Below are 17,938 nucleotides of genomic sequence, written 5' to 3' on the forward strand. Positions count from 1 at the left end.
GCACCCCTCGGTCATTTCGGTTTGTTTTGGTTTTTTGACGTTTGTGTGCTTTTTAACTGGGCTACGGCCCAGTTATCGAGCGCCCGTTTAAAAAGCAGCCCAGTTAAACAACGCCCAGTTACCGAACAACTACTGTACAAACAACCCCTGAAAATTACAGGCAGATTGGTGAGGTCCAAACGACGTTCCATACAAAGGGGTATGCCCTGTTCGTGGACTCGCTCTTAAAATCAATTGTGTGGGCTCAAATTTTGAAAAATGAGCACAAATTAAAAAAAAAACAAAAATTTAATGCTGAAAAGCTGAAATTTGTAAAGTGGGCACAAATAAAAAAATAGAAATGACAAAAAATAGCCAATTTATTTTCTAGGGTCTCATCATGTTCTTATATGGTGGATCCTGATCTGACTTGTGACGTGTGAGGGTGAAAAACCAAGTTGACATTTCGGGAGGGGTGGATGAACATTTCTGGAGTTTTTTTTTGAAAAGGTCCTATAAACCAAATTTTCATTTTTTGCTTTTTGGGTGTTTTTGAATACCCCTGACTCAAGGCGCTTCTAAAAACACTAAAAAAGCAAAAAATGAAAATTTGGTTTATAGGACCTTTTCAATAAAAACTCCAGATTTCAAGGCCACGTGGTTTATGCAAGACCGCCCATGGGAAATTTTAATAAATTTCGCATAAGATTGAAAAAAACCCAGTCACTTCGAGATTGTCCCCGCTTGAAACCCACTCATCCAAGACACTCACCTCATCTGTCGGTCGTACGCCATTACGGCCGCCATACTAGCGGGGTCGTCGGGGTTGTACTGGAACGTGCTGCTACTGTTGTGGTGGTGATGACCCGCGAGCAACGAGTCGTACTGCTGGTTCAGCGCCGCCGAGGTGATGTAGGACGAATCTAGCAGGGTGTTGTTGTTATCATATCCGCCTCCTCCGCCGCCACTTCCGGGCCCAAAGTGAATCAGGTTCTGTCCGCCACCAAACAGGAGCGACTCGGGCGGGCTAATCGATTGGGGTTTACTGCTCTGGAAAAACGACACACGCACTTTGGAACGTTCAACTCTGAAAGGGAGAGAAGGAAATTGGGTTAGTAAGGAAATGGGGGAAGGTTCGGGGACCGGAAACGGACCTCGGAACGAAAGGCTGCTAATCATTCAATTTCCCTTTTCGTGCCCGGTGGCCACTTCCATTGCGGCGGAAGAACGCAAATGTTGCATTAACCTTTGACGTTCGTGTTTGACGAATGTTAGCGGGAAGTTAGCAAAAAGGCAATAACCTTCTAATAAAAAAAGTTTGCAAAAAGTACTTTAAAATGCAGTAAAATACAAAGTTAACAAATTTAATCAGACAGTCGAAGGTTAGCAAAAGTTTTCCTCCAACTTGGTCGCAACAAAAGAGGAAAATAAAGATGCAATAAATAGTTGAAAATCATGGCATGAGTGGTAAAAAAAATCGATCCACGTTTGGCGCCCAAATGGCGAGGACCGTGTGCGCGGTTTGTTTACCAGCCAGAGCTGCCAACACGTGCCAGTTGCGTCCAAGTTGCATGCAAGTCGGTTAGTCAGTCAGTGGGGCAGAGCACAGGTTGCTGGCGCTGCCTGGCTGGCTGGAGAATGAATGATGATGGAATTATGATCCATCGTGGTAGGCTGATTGGCGCCACCAGATTTCCTATATTTGGACGTTTTGGGCACGTTTGGAGGTTGATGAATTTATTTGAATGTTTGAAACGACGCTTTGTACGTTTGAGCAAGTCTTCCAACAACTAGAATAAGTGAAAAAAAAGTATAACAATTCGTGCCTTCCATTTCATTAAGTCATAAAACTTTTGTAAACAAAAGTGTATCCCTATCACACCTTATGTAAACTGTCATTTGTTGTTGTACTCTTGTTTACAAAAGTACACCCTTGATGAGTATCGGGGTCGGCATTTACAAAGCGAATTCAGTGGCAGTTTTCACTCAACCAATGTTAGCATATTTTAGTGTCAATGTCGATATTTAGTGTTAGTGAATTTTCACGATTTCGCGGACAGCGTAAAATTCGTGAAATTTGAAGATTTCTGTGAAATCCCGTGAAATTTATCAATTTACTCCAATCAATTCGTTGAAATAACAACATAATAAATATTTCACCTATTAATACTTTTCAATTTAGTTTTATTAGTTTTCAAATGAAGCATTTGAATTTTTTTTTAGCAAAACATGCATTAACATAAAATTGTGACATTTGAATCATTTGAACAGAAATCACTCAAAGTACATATTCTCGGTATCACAAAGAAGAGAACGACAATTGTTTGATTGAATTTATTTTCATAGAAAAAAGTTGTAATTTATACAAATGTTGGATTTTACGCCCAAAACTTGTTAAAATTGACTGATTTTTTTGTTTAATTAATTGATTTTTTTCTGAGTCCTGAGTCTGAGTTTTGATCATTTGGTTAGATGACTCACGTAGAAGATGAAAAATACCACATTTTTGTGTGTTTTTTATAATTTTTAAGATTTTGTTCTTGATAAAATTATGTCTGCCTATTGATTTTTAATTTTGTTTTGCGATGAACATCTTAAAAAATATGTTTCAACTGGGAAACATATCGCAGAAAACTGAAATTATCTCAATCATTTTGACTGGACAATATTGTTAATTTTTGCATTGATAAGAAATTCAATAAAATGTGAAAGATAAAATTAATGCGAATCAGCGATGTTGTTTTTATAAAAATGTCGAATATTGGAAGAAAAAAAAAACAGTTCAATAATTGGGAATACGCATTCCCTACATTGTTTTTTTAAGGGCTAGAAAAAATAATAATTGATACATTGCAAATTTTGAGATACTTTTTGTTCAAAAATTACGAAAACCAGGCTTGAAATGTGAAATTAAGTTTTTTTAAACATTCCCTCCCTATTCCTGAACAAAAACGGCAGCTTGTTTTTTTAAGAAAGTCAAATAAACTGATTTTTAGAAAATGTTTGTATACAATTTAATAAAGAACAATATTCATATATAAAAGATTCTTTCTAGTTTTAAAAAGCTGGATGTGGACTAAATTCACCAACTTTAAACACTTTTTAAATCTATAATAGAATTTGATATAGTGTATGTGTATATGTATGACACTGCTAGAAACATAGTTTTAAGAGAACGCAGTTACTCAAAAACCGTTCATAGGTCGCCGAGAAAAAAATATTTACATGAAGAAACACGACTAAATTTCCATTATTTTTATTTAACAATAAATCAACACTAGATTGAAGTTTTGTTAAGTTTATTTAAATTTTAGAGCACTAAAATTAAATTTATATACAAAAATACAGCTGAACATAATATTTAAATTTTTCCTGACCCGACCTGAAATCTTAGTTAAGTTCTGGAAATTTTTGATAAGGTACCCCTTACACAATGTGTCAATGTTCATTGGAGTAAGCGGGATACACTCAATGTTTCCCCGATATCTACTTTACACTGCACGTTAATTTTTTTGAAAAATCTTATCTTAGTTTGATTTAATGTTGCAAAATGTTCCTCAGGTTGCGAATAATCTACAGTATAGATATTTATGTAAGCGGAAAGTTTTTACGTTGATAATTTTATCAAACACTCAATTAAACTCACACTTCCATTTGAAAACGTTTGATCTTCACTTGAAAACCCCAATTTTGCACAATCCAAAAACCGATAACTCGATCACTTCAAGTTCCACGTGACACAATCGAATCGCGAAGCCGCGCCGATCTCAAGCGAGCTCCTAAACAACAATGGCGCGTGCGGGCGGGTATAACATTTCACATCAACTGGCCAGCCAGCGATCCGAACCATACAACCATCCAACGTTGGATGATGACCGGCGGCGCGACGCAACCGGATCAAATAGATTGGAACGAAAAACAAGACGCGGGGAAAAAATAAATAAATAAACGAAAAAAAAAACAGAGCAAATCGCAATTCGCAGCTTCCATGCGGTACCGGCGTCGTTGGACGTAACGCACGTAACAATACATAACCGCATTACCCCGTGTGTGATTGTGTATGTGGAGTTTTTTCTGTCACGATTCTTGTTTAAAAGTAAAATTGGAAAAAAATAAATTTTATACAATTTTACGAAGGTAATTAAAAAAAAAAATAGTTGAAATAGCATCACTGCAAAAAGTGTTGCATGCAAGCACTAACACATGCAACAAGTGGACGCATCGAGAAAATGACGTCACGTCATTCTTCGAATCTGTCTAATCTAATCTAATCTAATCTAACACAAACGCAGCCAGTCCGATGAAAGCATGCTGGAAAGTCTTGTGATTAGATTACGCCCCAAGCACTTTTCTTGTCATTATTAATAATTGCAGTACATCCGAGAACACCCGAAAATGTATTGCAAAAATTAAAGCGGCCAGCCCTACTACGTTGTGTTTACCGCAGAGAGGATTCTGAGAACGGATCACATTTCACAGAATCTACAGGGGAGGAAGGATGCGTGGACATACCGTACCAAACGCTCCTGTTTACAGTTACATATGTGTTTTGTATGATGTGTTAAGTGTAAAATATAGTGTGGTTATATAATCAAATAAATATAATAATGCAATATAATGATTATTTAATAAAATCCCTTCACCTATATATAATAACCAAGCACCCAAGCATACAAACAGCGGCACAAAAGAAATGAAAATGAGCATGCAAAAACAAGACAACGCGTCCCCGTGGTCAGCGCACTAATGATGCCATTATTTAATTATAACAACCACGCACCCAAGCACACCAACAGCGACACAAAAGAAATGAAAATGAGCATGCAAAAACAAGACAACGCGTCCCCGTGGTCAGCGCACTAATGATGCCATTATTTAATTATAACAACCACGCACCCAAGCACACCAACAGCGACACAAAAGAAATGAAAATGAGCATGCAAAAACAAGACAACGCGTCCCCGTGGTCAGCGCACTAATGATGCCATTATTTAATTATAACAACCACGCACCAAGCACACCAACAGCGACACAAAAGAAATGAAAATGAGCATGCAAAAACAAGACAACGCGTCCTCGTGGTCAGCGCACTAATGATGCCATTATTTAATTATAATAACCACTCACCCAAGCACACCAACAGCGACACAAAAGAAATAAAAATGAGCATGCAAAAACAAGACAACGCGTCCTCGTGGTCAGCGCACTAATGATGCCATTATTTAATTATAATAACCACTCACCCAAGCACACCAACAGCGACACAAAAGAAATGAAAATGAGCATGCAAAAACAAGACAACGCGTCCCCGTGGTCAGCGCACTAATGATGCCATTATTTAATTATAATAACCACTCACCCAAGCACACCAACAGCGACACAAAAGAAATGAAAATGAGCATGCAAAAACAAGACAACGCGTCCCCGTGATCAGCGCACTAATGATGCCATTATTTAATTATAACAACCACGCACCAAGCACACCAACAGCGACACAAAAGAAATGAAAATGAGCATGCAAAAACAAGACAACGCGTCCCCGTGATCAGCGCACTAATGATGCCATTATTTAATTATAACAACCACGCACCCAAGCACACCAACAGCGACACAAAAGAAATGAAAATGAGCATGCAAAAACAAGACAACGCGTCCCCGTGGTCAGCGCACTAATGATGCCATTATTTAATTATAATAACCACTCACCCAAGCACACCAACAGCGACACAAAAGAAATGAAAATGAGCATGCAAAAACAAGACAACGCGTCCCCGTGGTCAGCGCACTAATGATGCCATTATTTAATTATAATAACCACTCACCCAAGCACACCAACAGCGACACAAAAGAAATGAAAATGAGCATGCAAAAACAAGACAACGCGTCCCCGTGATCAGCGCACTAATGATGCCATTATTTAATTATAACAACCACGCACCAAGCACACCAACAGCGACACAAAAGAAATGAAAATGAGCATGCAAAAACAAGACAACGCGTCCCCGTGATCAGCGCACTAATGATGCCATTATTTAATTATAACAACCACGCACCCAAGCACACCAACAGCGACACAAAAGAAATGAAAATGAGCATGCAAAAACAAGACAACGCGTCCCCGTGGTCAGCGCACTAATGATGCCATTATTTAATTATAATAACCACTCACCCAAGCACACCAACAGCGACACAAAAGAAATGAAAATGAGCATGCAAAAACAAGACAACGCGTCCCCGTGGTCAGCGCACTAATCTCACACGTCATTCTTCGAATCTGTGTAGAAAAACTCAACTTCAACCCTGTCTCCGTCGATTATCGCCAAAATCATCGCAGCGCGACGCCCAGCTTAACCGGTCCTCGTAACAATAATGACGCGAGGGGATAAACGGAACGTGATTCAGATTAACCTAAATTCTGCCAAAAATGTCCGATTTTCTTAAAACGAGAAAAAAAAAGAATGTTCGAATTCCGAAACTTTATGGCGATGCGTGTCGCCGGGGCTGGTACACAAATACACACAGACACACCGGAATGGATTTAGAAGGTAAACAAAACCAAAAAAAAGAGTGAAAACCAATGCTGAGCTACTAAATTAGCTTGGTGGAAATTCGCGCCTAAAGTCGCGCACTTTACGAGCGGAAATACGGACCGGCTTGGCTAATCTCACCGTGTTTCAGTGATTTGTATCCACCCACGCCGATGGTTGCTCTCTAAAGTGGGATTTGTTTTGGCTACCGGTTTCGGATTGACTATCAGTGAAACGTTGTAGACTTTTTGTTAAAGAATTGGATTAGACAAAGGTAAATTTTAGAAACATTTCTTAAAATGGTTTTGATTCCAAGGTTTGAAATCCTGTGAATTTACGAAAAAGGTATTCAGATTTTTTACAAACTGTCACAAAAATCGCAAAATGTAGGTATTCAAACAAATTCAAAGTCTTCTAATTTTCTAGATTTTTATAAGTCTCCAAAGTATTATTAATCGTTCAGTCTTTTAAGTTACGAATCCTACAAAGTCTTAAAGATTTCCAATATGTCATGCACAGAAAAAAATCAATTCTCGTAATCGTGAATTAAGTTCACGAATGTGAGAACCACGAAGGAATTTATTCATGAGTATGGTGCATTTGCACTATAAACGTGCATTTATTCCTTCGTGGTTCTTGCATTCGTGAATTTAATTCACGATTTCGAGAATTGTTTTTTTTTTCGTGTGGTCCCCAAAATAGCAAACGTCTTCAAAATCTACAAAGTATCGATTAAGTACTATAAAATCTACAAATTCTATTATTCTATACAGTGCGTCAAATACATGAATAGGTACCAAAGTACAAAGACTCCGGAGATGGTATTTTCTTCATGGTATCTAAATTCCCGGAACCTACAAAGTCATCTAAATCAATAGAATCCTAAAAAATCTTGAAGATTTCCTATAGTCTATTAAGCTCTATTATAAAAACAATTTTTAAAAGTCTAAAAAATTTGTCAAATTGCAAAAAAAAAAATCCAAATTCGTTAAAGTCTGTTAAACTTTCGATGTCTTAAAACTCTTGAGTTTCTACACATTTTCCAAAGTCTAAAAAGCCCACAATCTTCAAAGTCATCAAAGCCTCTGAATATTTTAATTGTTTCCAGGTCTCCAAAGTCTCCAAAAACTCTAAAGTCATTTCAGTCTTAAAAATCCTAAAGTTTTCTTAAAATTTCATATTGTTTAATATTCTCCTTAGACTTTCTAAACTGACGAGTATTTTTTAGGTTTTACAACATTTAAAGGACTCCAACTACATTATAGATTTGTATTGCTCCAAGGTCTCCAAAGTCTCCAATAACCCAAAAGTCATCTCAGTCATTATAAACCTAAAAAATATCCATGTTTTCTCTTGGTTTCAAAGTTTCCAAATATGTCTCCGAAATCTCTTAAAGCTTTTAGACTTCTAAGTCTCTTGTGTTCTACCAAATCTACACAGGCTTAAAGTCTACAAAGTTTATCGAAATTTCTATACATCTAATACAAATTTAATGTCTAACGGCTCAAAAATATCGAGGTATGACCAAAAATCGATTTGTCGACACTTTCACTCAATTCTGAGGGCAGATTCAGATTCATCGGACAAAATTGCATGGAGAAACATATATTTGAACAATTTTCGAATTTTGTTAGGGTGGTCCCATATGGTTTTCTCTTGAAAATTAGACTTTTTCAAATGAAGATATCTCGAGTTTAAAGAAAAACACCCCTGAGATTTTCTCTTTCAAATACAACCTGGCGGTTAAAGTTTGGCTTGCGCCTTTTCGAGATATTTGAGTTTAAAATTTGCATCTTTTTTACCTTAAAATGACTTTAACTTTTGACCCTTAAGTCCAAATTGACTTTCAAAAAAAAAAAAATGTTTGTTTTTTAGAGCTTTAAAAGTACCTTCAACATCACTTATCTCTAAAACTTAACCCTGAATTACCACGTTCAATAAACTGTTTTTTTAAGGTTAGCTCAGATGATTTCTAAAAATTTGGTCGTAGAAGGCGTAGTTTACGAGATAAAATATTGGTGTTTTAGACAAAGTTGTTTGGATTGGCAAGCCCAACAACTTTCTAGAAGACTAAAAAATCTCAAAAATATTCCTGGAAAGTAAGATTTTCAAAATCACCCTAATCGTGAACCACTCTAATTTTCATCCAAACAAAAAATTGGCCCTTTTCATTTACTACAACTCTTTTTAACCCTCTACTGCCCAAATTTTTTTTTCGAACATTTTTATTTTTCCCGTCTTTAGGAGGTCATTTAGAGCAACTTTTGTTCTACGAAAAACTTTACTTGTCATGTTTTATGTTTTTATTGTTTAATTTTTAGTATTTGGCCTATTCTACCACCTCCTATCATTACATTTTGACTATCTAATTTTTTCATGTTTTTACAGTCACTTTTTCAAATTTTCGCTTGTTTTTCACATTTTCTGCACAGAAAAAAATAATGTAAATTTGGAAGCTTTAATTTTGGAAGGTTGAATATTACCTCTTTTATGATGAAATTTTACCGCAATTTAGACTGAAAAGGTGACATTACACCAGAAAAGTGGTAAAATTACACATTTCCAGAGGTAAAATTACACCTTTTTTCTGACATAAAAGATGTACCCCTTCCCAGATGTAATATTACCATGATTTTTTTTTCTGTGTGCTTTAAAATGGCACCATAATCATTTAAATTGTTTAAAAATGCGTAGAGGCATAGTCTGGGACACTAGAAAAATTACTGCATACTTCTTTTTACTTGAAATATAGGAAATGTTAGTTAAAAACACAGCAAAAGTTGAACCCTAAAAAAAGACATTTTTTAAAACATTGGCAATGTCACGTAAAACAAGTAAAACATTCAACCCATATATTTTCTAAAATTTTAATAGTTCTTCTTTCCAATGAATTTTAAAGATCTATAATTGGTTGAAAAATGGATTTTTGGCGATTTTTTAAATCGAAGCCCGTCCAAAGGCGGGGTTGGGTTGTAGAGGGTTAAGGCACCCAAGCTCCAGAACTTCACAATTTTTCTGAAATTCAATTGTCACCTTAATTTTGCGGTCTGGACCACTTGAACAGTTCTTAATATCTACATGATTTCCAAATTCTCAAAAACTCACAAACTTTTACCAAGACTCTTGCCATTTTACCCCAACGTCCCTCCCGGTTGAGAAGCGGGCGCTCGCGCGTGTTCTCATTAGTCGAGCACGTGCGCGCGAAACCCCTCTGGGATCGATCAGCATAAGCAACGTGGCGCGCAAATACAGGTTCCGCAGCACCAATCGAATAGAAGCCTGGAATGACCATATTGGCAACAAGTGCGACCAGTTTATTCAAAGTCTGTTAGAAATGGAGATGTTGAAACAAGTTTTTATTTTCAACAAAGCTGTTTTATTAATTTTCAAGAATTAAATAAAAAAAATGACCTTTGATTATTTGTTTAGATCCTCCACCTACATTTTGACTAATAATTTTACAACGCAAAAATATGTACGTTAAATTGAAAATAACGATGGCATCCCTATTTCACATATACTATTTTATCAGACATGTGCACCGCATGGTTTGTGGATTTAGCGTGAGAAAATGGAAGAATTCATTCGAGTCGATAATGATGATGTGAGAAAATGACATCATTGGGTATTGTTCGCTTGTTTAAATTTAATATCGGAGCATCTTTCGAGAGATCACATAAACAACATTTGCTTCCTAAAATGAGTCACAAACTGTTTGATTTCTTCATAAAACTTAAAGCTTGAACTTATCAAAATTTTGAAAGACTTTACTTACCCAAAATTGGGATTAATTTCTAAAAAGTTCATTTCACTGTTTATTTTTAAAAATTCAACTCTTTGTCAGTTGCTTTAATCGTGTATGGTGACGTTTTGATCTGTCAAAAGTACTACACGTTTAAGATTTTAACAACAGTTTTTGCTTAGTTTCTACACAAACTTGTTGACACACAAAACGCTTCAAAATTTGCAAACGATCGGATTACGCTGAATTAAGTCTCGTCCCTAGAACCGACACCCAACACGCAAAAATGACATAACCGCCAATCTGCAAGGTGACGTGCGACGTAAACACACACACAAACATCAGCTGCAACCCCGAAGAATCACGGCCATCCGTCATCACCGTTAACGACAAACGCTATTTTTAGCGCCCCCAGAATGACGCGCTCTGCCGAAAGCCATGCCATGAAAGTTTTATTTTCCGGTGGTGTTGCACCCAAGAATCTACATTCTTGTTGGGGCCCAGGAGAGTGGTTCTTGCGTGACAACAACAACAACAACGACACGAATCGAAGCAGGCGGCAGATAGCAGGACAAAAAATAACAACATTGACGATGATGGCGGTGCCAAATGTCAAACGAATAAATTTGATATCAACAATAACCGGCGGGTGTTTGGTTGCGAATCGAGGTTAACTTTCAATTGAGTTTGATTTGACTCTAGGTGGCGAAACGAGCAACGAGATGTTGAGTTTTTATTGATTTTTGTAGCGGGTCGTGAATGGGTATTTTTTACTTGCAACAAGGTTACTAGTTTTTGCCGTCAAAGAGGCAAATCTCAAATGCATCAAATTAAGCATTAAAATTTTAGAGTGTAATCTACTAAAGGATACACGTACGTTAAAAATCACTCACTTTTCATCAAAACCGCACCTACTCAGAAATGAGTTAATAGGGCATCAGTCAGTTTTGAGTGAATTTCACTCAGAATACGAAGAAAACTGAGTAAAACTGAATCAGATCTAACAATTGCCCTATTTACTCATTTTTGGGTTGGTTTGATTTTGACGAAAATTGAGTGATTTTGAACGTGCGTGTATATTTAAGAATCAAATCAAAGCGTTATGTTATTGTTAGAGCAGTGTTGCCAAATCATCATGTACGAGAGGTTATGCAACAGATTTCCAAGCTGTCGTAAACCGCGTCCAAAATCTAAACAAAGCCTGCTCCGATTGAATCCAGTTTGCTTTTCAAGCAATTTTAAGCTGGAAATTCGGCGAAAACTGCTTTCTGCACGAAATCCACTAGATAAATATAACCGAGAGCTGTCAAAATTCGTTCGACTCATCCCCCTTGACTTCCGAGGAATTTCCCGCTCGCGCACATCTGGCTATGCTCAGCTGTCAAGAGGGGCTCTCTCTTTTCTTCAAGAAACTGGACTGGAATGGTGAAAAATTGATTTATGTTTACAGCGAATGAGTGAAAAATGCTTCCCGGCGAAGAAGACGCACGCACGCACAAACTCGTGGACTCCATTAGGATTTTAATAGGTTTTTATAGCACGGAGCGCGCGGTTTTTTGGTTCACTTTATAAATAAAGGAACTGCCACGGCGGTGGGAAGCGAGGCCTGTGAAAATCGTGTTTCTCGGTTTCGTTTCATTTTTTGTTCCGTCGTAAAATGGGCTGATTGAAGGTAATATTGGAAACATAAACAAAAGGGTTTGGGATGGGTTTTGGGAAAGTTAAAAATAGGCGCTCTTTGAAATGTTAGACATCAATATCGATCATATGGGTTGGGTTTTAGGCTTGCACAACGTATGAGATTTTTTTTATCAAGCCCTTCAATACATTTTTTTAATGTTTTGCCATAATGGCTAACACAAATGATAGTTTGAATTATAGCAAACTGGCATTTGACGCTATTTTATGTCAGCGCCGCCATTATGGCACCACCAAAAAAGAGCATCTAAAATTTAGTTCCAGACGAAACCCCCCTTTCCAGCAGCTGACTTTTCTCGCCGGAACGATAAAAGCTTGTGTAAACACAGAACGCGAGATAGAATACCTTGCGTGTGACGTAATCGAACGGTACGGCGCAAAACCTGCCTCGAAGTCAAAGCCAAGTGTAATAAAATAAACAAACAAACGTCTGCCAAGCGGAGCTGTCCGTTCCGAGAAAGCAAAAACCCGCTCTGGAAAGTCAGATTTCTGATTTTTGCTTTGCTATAAAAAAAGGGGGGGAAAGACTAAAAATAAGTTTTCTTTCGCAATTTTTGGAGTCGGCAAAAAGTGGGCAAATTTCCAGCCGATCCGGCGACCCCTCGACGCGCCTGTTGCTCTGAGGGGCCATAAAGAGTCAAGATTCATTAGCAACTTGTTGAGGAGTATTATGGCAATTGCGAGCCTAATCGAGACGATTATGATCGATTTAACAGGTTGTGTTTTTGTCTCGGGTTCTGTCATTTTGGCGATAGCCCAAGCTTTTTGACAATGACAATCAATCATTGGATGTTATGCTATCTAATCTCGAGAGACGAAACCTCAAGAAAGCCTGACCGCGTTTTATTTCAGCGTCCGCGCCATTATGGCGGCTAATTTGACGTTTCGTGCGCGCGAGGGGTGATTCACGAACGACCTAATTGAGCGTTCTGGACGCTATAATTTCACGACCTCGCCGGTTCCCACGTTCGGAGTTCGACACACCTGTTTCTCGAAGAACCTCGCTGAGGGAAATCCGATCCATCTTCCAAGACACGGCGTACCAGACTCATTGACATCGTTGAGGAAGCCGTACAAGCGTCGTCGTCGTCGTCATCTTCCCACACATGTGATGCTCATAAATTCCCCGTTGGAGGAGTTCGAGACTCGAGATTTTTGCAAAGCTCGTGGAGAACACCATCGAAAATCGATGGGAATTTGTGGCGGCTCGAAGAGAAACCGTAACCACTTTCAACACTCTCTTTTTGAGGAGTCCACACCATCGAGTGATCATCAACGAGCCGAAAAAGTAGCCAATTTGATTGATTCTGTTGCCAATTTGGGTACTTTTGTCGAGGAGTTTGTGCGGTTTCCGTTTTGTTAGCGATACCCACTAATGGAGAGTGACATTGATGATTTTTTTTGCGAAAGAAAGCTTTGTTGACATTTGTGCGACGGAAATCGTATCGATTTCCGGTGAAACTTTAGTGTGTCAAGTGAGAAATCAGGTAAAATGGTACACAGTTATCAAATTGAGTTTTAGAACGTCCAATTTAGCTTATTTGTGTATCACCCCTCGATACTGAGCGACAAGAACAAGAAACGTCAAATGAGATGCCATAATGGCGGTCGATTAGCTTCGAACTTTACGATGCTAATTCCAGTCTGTTTACCTTCACAATTTATTTCTTGTTTCCCACTTCGAGACGACATTGCCTATGCAGTATCCCATTTCCTACGCAAATTTGTTAGACGGCGTGACGGCGTCGTGACATCGACCCTGTCTCGTTGAAGAAACCAGGAAGATAAACTGGTTGATATTGAAATCTTAGGCGTGAGGAAGACAACCAATCAATGACAGCTATAGGAAATTTGGAGAGGGCCTCGTGGCGCGGTGGTTAGCGGCTTCGGCTGCCGATCCCTAAGATGCTATGGGGCGCGGGTTCGACTCCCGCCTTATCCTTCTGGCCTTCTATCGGATGGGGAAGTAAAACGTCGGTCCAATTGCGTAAAAGAGGTTTTGAGTGACTCACCCCGCATAACCTTCGGATGCCTAGAAATGAGCAGAAACTTGCAACAGAGCCCACAAAAGACCCGGGGGTCGTTAAAGTGGATTGCTTTGCTTAGGAAATTTGGAGATTCTTTAATGCATCATCCCTCCTAAAAAGAAAGTTTAAAATTATCGAAAATAGCCAGAATCACCTATCAAAACTTTTATGGCATCACTGTGATGTCAGGAAACACGTGACGAGGGGTGATTTAACCAAAGCGCAAAGGTAAACAAAAGGTTTAGTGACATTTTCAAAACAGTTGCATTCTCCGACCGAACTTCCTGCTTCAAATCTTGAACCCCATCAAAGGGAACCGTCCGAAATTTCAGTGCAGGTGCTAATTCGATTAGCATACGGGTGCGAACGTATATCGTATTTCAAGCAAGAACTGCTTGCGGTAAATGTGATTAGAGGCGTCTGCGGTTAAATTGTGAGCAGAGCTAGACCACTAGTTATGGCAGCACTGCCACGTTTTGACAGTAACATCAATTTTATAGCAAAAGTAGCCCAGCCCTTAATGGAATCGCGGAGTAAGTCAGCCGGTACCCAAGTGTGTGGTAATGTAGATACAACCTTATCTCGTTTGCGGTATCTAGTTTGTGTAATGAGTTCAGTCCCTTTTTTAGCTTCGCAAACGCAAACATTAATTTACCGCGTCGTTGGCTGCCGCAAACCGCGAATACGTTCTTCCTTACTTATTTAAAGCAAAAAAAGAGGGTGTGAAGAAAATGTTGGAGTTGTTTATAACCTATCCAACTGGCAGCACTGGAATTGCTTTGATTAATCAAACAAAAACAATAACAAATCAATATTGATCAATGACATTTGAGCAGTGATGCAAGTTTCTTGTTTTTCGCCAAATCGAAACCACAAACATGTCATAAATTTTGACCACCCACCCCAATTTATGGCACCATAAAAGTTGCAAATCTGTCACCCTCCGCACGCCAGTGTGTCAGTGGACAACACAATCAAATAAACAACACCCTGTATCATTTATCCCCCGCGCAGAATGACGCCATGCCAGAGGCAATAAAGTGAAAAAATCAACAAAAATAACCATCCAAGTAAACCACCGACCACTCTCTTCCAGATGATTCCATTACCCCGGACGACTGCCGTCACAGCAGGCGCAAAAATAAACAAAAAAGTGCATCTTGCGTGAACTGTCACTGTCGAGGAGGTTGGTGACAAAAAAAAACAGGCCATGATGTCACCGTGACAGACGAAATGACGTAACACGCTAAAAGCTGTTTGCTTGAAGTGATGACACCGCGCAAACAAGTGTCAACTGGGAGGGTCAAAACTGGCAACACTGCGTGTTAAGAGGAAATTACGTTACGTTTTGACAGGAACATCTAACAATTAATCAATGATTTGCACATGTGATTTGTACAAGAAGTCGTAAAAGGCAAAGTAGGTGCGTGCTATAAAAAAATACTAGCGCGACGTGTCGCGCGAAGGTAAACGCGTTCGTTAGGCGGTGAATGGCAACAAACTTCCATTGGACGCCAATCGAGTGTCGTGCAGGATTTTTTGGCAGGTCAACTCGTGACATTGACCAGTTCGACAACAGTGATGTTAAGTTTGCAAGATGATGTAAACAAATGACGCCATATTTCAAACAATTAAGATTAAACCGTTTTGGCATTAAATTTTCTTGCACCTAATCGTGAATAATGTCATTCGAGATTAAGGCAAACGTCAACCGCGCGCACCAAACTTCCCGAGTAGTCGTTAAGTTTTAATTTTCGTGCAGTTAATTCCGTAATCTGCGGCGACCCATGTTTTTCGGGCTTGGGACAGGCGCATTTTTCTTCACGCCACCGATGTTGGGCGGTCTCAAATTAAGATTAATCTATTTTTAAAATTCCCAGCGGAGTCGCAATTCGGAGCTGCACGCGCGCTGGCAACACTGCTGCTGGCAGCAAATGTCAACATTTGGGGAGCATCTTCGCGATAATGAAGCTAAAATTACTTTCAAAACAAAGATAGAATGCATGAATTCTTAACATATTAATAATTCAGGCTGAAAAAGTAACAGTGTTCCTGGATTGTAATTCATAAAAATGAAATTAATTTAAATTAAACTTTTTCGATTTTTGACTTGTGATTTCAAAACATTTATGAAAAGCAGTGTTGCCAAATGTCAATGTTATACCAAAATAGTAATCGAATACAAACTTTGTCTTCCACATTAGTCTATGACTCCATCACGAAATTATATTGTTTTTTTTTCTCTTTTTGCTGCCAGTTTCGCTTCTCTTTTTGTTTTGTTTTTTTTTATGCGCTATAAAGCTTGCAGCGCGCTTCTATTTTTTCATTGGTGGGAATTAGAGGAAACCAGTGTAGATCTCTGAAAGTGGGGCACAAACTGTAATTTGTGCCGGCTTTTATGACAAATTGTACGATGACACGCCAGCAGCAGTGACCATCCCACAATTCATGGAAAGTGTAATTCGGCGAGCTGACAGTTTGTGACATGCACGACTGATGAAATTTTATGGCACCGGATTTCTTTTCAGTGCAGACTCGAACCATTGTAATGCAATTAAACCAAATGGACATCAACTTCAAAATCCATTTTCGAAAAATCGCTGAGCAGCGTCCATTTTCGGCTCAATGACATCAGAGCGCTCTTGACTGCGCGTCCGAATCCTAATCGTTTCGCGTGCATCTGGCCGGCAGCTGCCCGAAAAAATAAATAAATAAACATCTCGTACTAATACCGCCAACAATAACAACACACCGCCGAAGTTCACGCTAATTCATTCCGTCCGGCGGTTGGCTCCACCGAACGTGGCTCAAGTGGCCGCCATATTTATAAATACTGCGAGGAAACGGAGCAGGCCGAGCGCGTTTATTGGAGATTAGTCTGCCCTTGACATCGAAATTTGGTTTCGATTGGCACCGAAATTTGATTGAATTATGTTTGGCGCCCGCCATTATGGCACATTTTGACAGCTTGAAGAACCCCATAATGGCACAGCTTCACCACTTGATAACGAGGGGTGATTCAAAATGTCAACAAGACATTCAATTTAGGAAGACAATGACGTACTGCTGCCGTCACCCCTACCGAGACGCTAAATAACGACATAAAATGCTTTCACTGGAATGTTTAAATTGATTAGCTCCAATTAAGCGCCCGAGTGTGACCCGCGTCGAGTCGAGTTGAGATCTCCAGCACCGTCTGTCGAAGACAAACTTTACCGAGCGAAGAAATTTTAACGACTTTAGATAAGACAGATAAAATGCAGTGCGGAGAGAAAAGTCGTGAAATGAGGTTAGGTCAAATTAGCTAATAACAACTTGTTGCTGATTCCAAGAGCTTGGACAACGCTGGGCGTAACATAACTTCCCGAAAACAACACCGCACACAATGCCTCAAAGGGGTCCCCCGCTATAAAGTGCCATTGTCTAGCCGCCATTATGGCGGCGGCGCTGTTGAGTGACCCATAACAAAATCGCAGCAACCGGCTCAAATCAAATGCAAACAAAAGGTGACGCGTGATGATCGCGATCCACCTTCGCCTGTGGGTTCCGAAACCGGTCGAGAGATGGCGCCCCCTCCGCCGCAGGTCGTGCCTCCTTTTGTTGCGAAGAGATGCCAACCGGCTTGAAGAGGTAAAAAGAGGCAAACAAGAGGCAAACAAAAACAACAACACAAAACTTGTTCGGAGGAGGAGGAACGCGGAGAGGGTAACAATTACCCTTACAATGAATAATAGCTGCTCGGTGTCTTTTCTTGGGGCGAATGACTAGAGAAGCTGCATTCAATCTTTCTCTCCTCTGTTTTTCTTTAATCTGAGATGGATTGTTTTGCGGAAGGGCCTGCGGCCTGACGTTTCTAATCGTTTTATAGCAACCTGACGTTTACGTGCCATAATGGCGGTGATTAACCATCAATTAGACTTGTTGAATAACGAGGCAAACCTGATGTCTTCACCATCTAAACTGTT

At 39.3% G+C, this 17,938-nt stretch overlaps 1 protein-coding gene across 1 annotated transcript in view; it reads right to left on the reverse strand.

Moving 5' to 3' along the window:
- The window catches only part of LOC120412725 (serine-rich adhesin for platelets), a 192,680-nt gene that overhangs the window by 29,450 nt on the left and 145,292 nt on the right, over positions 1 to 17,938 (reverse strand). Inside the window, exon 5 of the mRNA XM_039573312.2 lies at positions 752 to 1,066. Within this exon, the coding sequence (XP_039429246.1) occupies positions 752 to 1,066 (315 nt within the window). The remainder of the gene's footprint in view (positions 1 to 751; positions 1,067 to 17,938) is intronic.

This window comes from Culex pipiens, chromosome 1, assembly GCF_016801865.2.
Source record: "Culex pipiens pallens isolate TS chromosome 1, TS_CPP_V2, whole genome shotgun sequence".
Classification (NCBI taxonomy): Eukaryota; Metazoa; Arthropoda; class Insecta; order Diptera; family Culicidae; genus Culex; species Culex pipiens.